The sequence below is a fragment of the Heterodontus francisci genome, chromosome 9 (assembly GCF_036365525.1).
Source record: "Heterodontus francisci isolate sHetFra1 chromosome 9, sHetFra1.hap1, whole genome shotgun sequence".
NCBI lineage: Eukaryota > Metazoa > Chordata > Chondrichthyes > Heterodontiformes > Heterodontidae > Heterodontus > Heterodontus francisci.
This window is the reverse complement of record NC_090379.1, coordinates 23,799,582-23,805,581: the sequence shown is the minus strand read 5'-3', so window position 1 is coordinate 23,805,581 and position 6,000 is coordinate 23,799,582. Positions and strand designations below refer to the sequence as shown.

Genomic DNA, 6,000 nt, shown 5'->3' with positions numbered 1-6,000 from the left:
ATCCACTTGTAAAGTGAAGATGTTGCAACTTGCCCAAAATATAGAAATTTACATTATTACCCACAGTTCTTTATAATGTACACATCCCTCTATTTATACATGCCAACACAATTTTGCTAAAAATGATAGAATTAAAACTCATTAAAAATGTGCGTATATTTCGCAATTTCATTACAAATTTATCATTTGTGCTATTAAATATAAATAATAACAATTTAAGTTTATAAGTTTCCGTTCTCTCTGTATGAATTGGGGGTTTATTGTTTGTGCCCCTTTACGAAAGGCGAGAACTTTAGTTAGATTCTTTTATATTTGAGCTGATGGCACCGTCGGCATAAATTAGTCCAATTTTTAAAAAGCGCTGATGATTGATAATTCCCCGTTCTCACCGGGTTATTTGAATTTAAAGCGTTTTTCTTTAGTTGTTTTCCCACAATTCTCTGCGGCAGCTGGTTCCAAGATGGCGGCCGTGAAAGTGGTCTATGCCGCCGCGCTGTACCCAGGGTGCCCTGCGGCGCACCGTTGCTGACGCTGACAATATGGCTGCCGTTGAGTTGGCAGAGCCGGAGCTGGAGGGTGGGAGGGAGTGAGGGGCGGCGGAGGAGCATCAACAACAATATACAGCTTGGCAACAGCACCAACACTAACAGAATAGGCCAAGAATTAAATTGCTGGCGGCCCACCGCACACTTCATCTCCTATTCGTGGTTTCATCTGTCCGGCAGAGGCCGCGGGCCCGGTCTGAGTAGCAAGCCGGGGACTCGGGTAACCCAGCGGCCGTCAGCTCCTCCTCCTGCTGCCGCTGCCACCGGTTGGCCGTCTCCTCTTCCACGCTGTCACCATGTCTTCTTGGTTCGGTGGCATCGGCTCGGGCCTGGGGCAGTCTCTGGGCCAGGTCGGGGGCAGTCTGTCCTCCCTCACCGGCCAGCTCTCCAGCTTCACCAAAGACATTTTGGCAGAAGGTGCCGAGGAAGTACAAGGTGAGGATCCGCAGCTACTTTACCAACAGGCTTTTCTAAAAATTAAATAGGCACAGTGAGATGTGTTCACGTAGTGTGATAGGCATATTAAATTATGGGTTTGCATTTTATTCTTTTTACTTTTGATCTTGACTACTGTACGGTTCATTTTTAGGAAATGTATTACACCAAGTGCTCCACAACACCTGCTTGGCATGTGTTACTGCAGCTGCTAAGATCTTTTTTGTGCGTAGTTGTCTTGTTCTGGACAACCCTGATGTGGCTGTTTAGTTGGATTATAAATTAGTGGACCAGTGCAGGAGTTCTCATGATCATGAGACTGAAGGTTTGTATACTTGTTACATGGTACTTGAGGTTCAGTATAAAATTGTTTTCTGTGTAATACTCTCGTGTTTATAGGCTATTTCAGATTAGGAATTGTATCAAAAATTTATCATGAGGATGTATAACTGTTAAACTAGTTTCATCCATGACTTAATGTGAGTGATCTCTGTCTACATAGAGGTTTGAATATAAAGATAAACACGATTAGAAACCATTTGTGATGTGCAGGGATGCATCTGATCCGACTGGAGATGGTGTTAATACATAGAATCATAGAATGGTTACAGACAGTAAGAGGCCATTCGGTCTGTCATGTCCATGCCAGCTCTCTGTTAGAACAACTCACCTAGTCCCACTCCCCCACCTTTTCCCCACAGCCCTGCAAATTTTTCTCCAAATAATTATCCTTTTGATCTCTTTTGAAGGCCTCCATTGAATTTACCACCTCCTCACAGTCTGGCAGTACATTCCAGATCCTAACCGTTTGCTGTGTAAAATAGTTTTTCCTCGTGTCACCATCGGTTCTTTTGCCAATCACCTTAATTTGGTATTGTCTGGTTCTGGATCCTTCCACTAATGGGAACAGTTTCTCCCTATCTACTCTGTCCAGCCCCCTCATGATTTTGAACACCTCTATCAAATCTCCTCTTAATCTTCTCTTCTCTCAGGAGAACAGTCCCAGCTTCTCCAACCTATCCCCATAACTGTTACTCATCCCTGGAACCATTTTTGTGAATCTTTTCTGCACCCTCTCTAATGCCTTCACACCCTTCCTAAAGTGTGGTGCCAGAACTGGACCCAATAATCCAGCTGTGGGCGAACCAGTGTTTTATACATGTTTATCATAACTTACATTTTTTTTAACTCTCTGCCCCTATTTATAAAGCCCAGGATCCCATATGCTTTATTAACCATTTTATCCACCTCCCCTGCCACCTTCATTGATTTGTGCACATATACACTCCAGGTCCTGCTGCTGCTGGACCCCCTTTAGAATTGTACTCTTTATTTATATTGCCTCTACTCATTCTTCATACCAAAATGAATCACTTCATACCTCTCGGCATTAAATTATATCTGTCACTTGTCAGCTCATTCCACCACCCTGACTGTGTCCTCTTGAAGTCTATCACTGTCTTCCTCACAGTTCAAAATACTTGCAAATTTTCTGTCATCCACAAATTTTGACATTGTGCCTTGTACACCCATGTCTAGGTCATTAATATATATCAGGAAAAGCAGGGGTCCTAACACTGGCCCTGGGGAGCCCCACTAATGTATACAAATGTACCAGTACTAAACAGTATCTTGTTAGTTCAATACACAACAGGATTAGAGTGCAAGACCATTTCTGCAGCCACCTTTGACTTGCCAGGAAATCCAATCTTATTGTAACATAAGGTAAGTTATCTTAATATTTCCTATTGCGGTAGGATGTGGGATGCAGATCAGAGCGCCTACTCTGCTTTATAAAGCAAGTTCCTACTTTTAGAATGAGTTTTCTTTCTCCCCCTGCCCACACCACCACCCCCCCCCCCCCCCCCCCGCCCGCTCCCTGGCAGTGTTATCTTTTGAAAAGATGCTGAGACGTATCCGACTTTGGAAAGTGAAGGAGCCTTACTGAATTGCTGGCTTGTGTTATATTTGACTTGTAGCCCTTCATGTAAAAAAAAAAGCAGTGTTCCTGCAACACTGAAACTTCAAGCGAGCAAAGGGTGGCACAGTGGTTAGCACTGTAGCCTCACAGTTCCAGCGACTTGGGTTCAGTTCTGGGTACTGCCTGTGTGGTGTTTGCAAGTTCTCCCTGTGACTGCATGGGTTTCCGCTGTGTGCTCCGATTTCTTCCCACAGCCAAAGACTTGGAGGTTGATAGGTAAATTGGCCATTGTAAATTGCCCCTAGTGTAGGTAGGTAGGAGAATTGAGGGAAGGTGGGATGTGGTAGGGAATATGAGCTTAATGTAGGATTAGTATAAATGGGTGGTTGATGGTCGGCACAGACTCGGTGGACCGAAGGGCCTGTTTCGGTGCTGTATCTCTCTATGACTCTTCCTTTACTATTTCTGAAGTTTAATGTAATTTGTTAGTGCCAAACACATTCCATGCAGAAATGTAGATACAAGCAGCTAAAGCACATTGACGATTTCCAGCAACCATGAGGTTGAGGTCTTCCGTACCCCAGTGTAACTTAAAACATTATCACTGCTCTATTATCGGCATTGAAAGCAGCAGGGAGAAGAAAATCCCAAAAAGTGTGGGTGCGAGAACACAGCCCTGTTTCACGCCACTCAGGATAGGAAAGGGCTCTGAGGAGGAGCCACCATGTTGAATTGTGCCTTTCATATTGTCATGGAATGAGGTGATGATACTTAGTAGCTTTGGTGGGCATCCAATCTTTTCTAGTAGTCTGAAGAGACCACGTCTGCTGACGAGGTCAAAGGCTTTGGTGAGATCAATGAAAGCAATGTAGAGGGGCATCTGTTGTTCACGGCATTTCTCCTGTATCTGACGAAGGGAGAACAGCATGTCAACGGTCGATCTCTCTGCACGAAAGCCACACTGTGCCTCAGGGTAGACGCGCTTGGCCAGCTTCTGGCACCCACACTTTTTGGGATTTTCTTCTCCCTGCTGCTTTCACATGCGTTCAAGTCCTCTGAAGAAGGAATTTTCCTCCACACAAGATCAGGGGGCAGGTTGACCTTGCCCGTCTAAGAGCGAAGTCCAAAGTACGGAAAGTCCTCATCAGGGAACTCCTCTTTGCTGACGATGCTGCTTTAACATCTCACACTGAAGAGTGCCTGCAGAGTCTCATCGACAGGTTTGCGGCTGCCTGCAATGCATTTGGCCTAACCATCAGCCTCAAGAAAACAAATATCATGGGACAGGATGTCAGAAATGCTCCATCCATCAATATTGGCGACCACGCTCTGGAAGTGGTTCAAGAGTTCACCTACCGAGGCTCAACTATCACCAGTAACCTGTCTCTAGATGCAGAAATCAACAAGCGCATGGGAAAGGCTTCCACTGCTATGTCCAGACTGGCCAAGAGAGTGTGGGAAAATGGCGCACTGACACGGCACACAAAAGTCCGAGTGTATCAGGCCTGTGTCCTCAGTACCTTGCTCTATGGCAGCGAGGCCTGGACAACGTATGTCAGCCAAGAGCGACGTCTCAATTCATTCCATCTTTGCTGCCTCCGGAGAATACTTGGCATCAGGTGGCAGGACCGTATCTCCAACACAGAAGTCCTCGAGGCAGCCAACATCCCCAGCTTGTACACACTACTGAGTCAGCAGCGCTTGAGATGGCTTGGCCATGTGAGCCGCATGGAAGATGGCAGGATCCCCAAAGACACATTGTACAGCGAGCTCGCCACTGGTATCAGACCCACCGGCCGTCCATGTCTCCGCTATAAAGACGTCTGCAAACGCGACATGAAATCCTGTGCCATTGATCACAAGTCGTGGGAGTCAGTTGCCAGCGTTGGCCAGAGCTGGCGGGCAGCCAGAAAGATGGGGCTAAAATGTGGCGAGTCGAAGAGACTTAGTAGTTGGCAGGAAAAAAGACAGAGGCGCAAGGGGAGAGCCAACTGTGCAACAGCCCCGACAAACAAATTTCTCTGCAGCACCTGTGGAAAAGCCTGTCACTCTAGAATTGGCCTTTATAGCCACTCCAGGCGCTGCTTCACAAACCACTGACCACCTCCAGGCGCGTATCCATTGTCTCTCGAGATAAGGAGGCCCAAAAGAAAAGAATTATAGGCATTGGTAGAATACATTTCCTGGTTGGAGTTGGCAGAAAATATTTAAAGGAATGAAGCAGATCAGTATCTACACTGCCTTGTTTATATCCTGTGGTTGCTGTGCAACCTGTTGCATCCTGTACACACAGTTTTCTAAGGCATATGCAGAACTCTGTCCTGCTATTAAATTTTAAATGTTTGGATGGGAGTGTCAGCTATCTCAGTGCATTTATATAATTAAGCTTTGGGTAAGTTTGTAAAGTGTGCAGAAAGAGTGTTTACTGCAAGCATGAGACTGCCTTTTTCAGAAGTTGTCTCACTGATGCTTTGCTGAATTAGGTTGAGATTAAACTTGGAAGTTATACAACAGTTGTAACATTGCTGCAAAATGGAAACTGTTTTGGAGCAGTTGCAGAATAACACTCGGTAAAGTGAGATATTAAAGGAGTATGTGATTTTTTTTAAAAAAGTAAGGAGCAAAGGAGCTCATAGGATGTAGGGATGTTTGGGAAAACCAGAGGGATGTGATAATAGACAGTTGCAAACTAAACAGTAAATTATCAGTTCTCGACAATCATAGATTTAACTGATGCAATAAAAAGTTGACCTTGAGCACTCTCGAAATGAAAGGGATAAATTGCTAATTCATAAAAGGACTAGAGATAGATATGACTTTGATGTAAAGGATGAAAATTGTTTGGGCACATATTAACTAGGGACCTAAATGACAGAGGAAGTTAGATGGAATGAAGGGCTGTTAATTGTATGCACATTTTCTAGTTGTTAAAGAATTATCAGATTACATTTTTTGATATATAATGCTATTTTATTTTTATCCCTAAACTGTACTTGGGTTAAAATGTTTCTCCATGCCCTTGAAGTTGTACAACCTATTTTTTGGGTGACATCTTAATTCGTGCACCGGATTGTTCTTATCACCACCTGTAATAGATCT

The 6,000-nt window shown here is 44.5% G+C and overlaps 1 protein-coding gene across 4 annotated transcripts in view; it reads left to right on the top strand.

Annotated features, from left to right (window-relative positions):
* The first annotated feature begins 541 nt into the window (after positions 1–541).
* trip11 (thyroid hormone receptor interactor 11) overlaps positions 542–6,000 on the top strand; it is a 143,559-nt gene continuing 138,100 nt past the window's right edge. For 2 of the 4 annotated variants that reach the window (XM_068038692.1, XM_068038691.1), the window contains exon 1: positions 544–980. In XM_068038692.1, the coding sequence (XP_067894793.1) occupies positions 842–980 (139 nt within the window). In that variant the 5' untranslated portion in view covers positions 544–841. Of the gene's footprint in view, positions 981–6,000 lie in introns of all 4 variants that reach the window. The other 2 variants (XM_068038694.1, XM_068038693.1) reach the window with 2 other exon arrangements.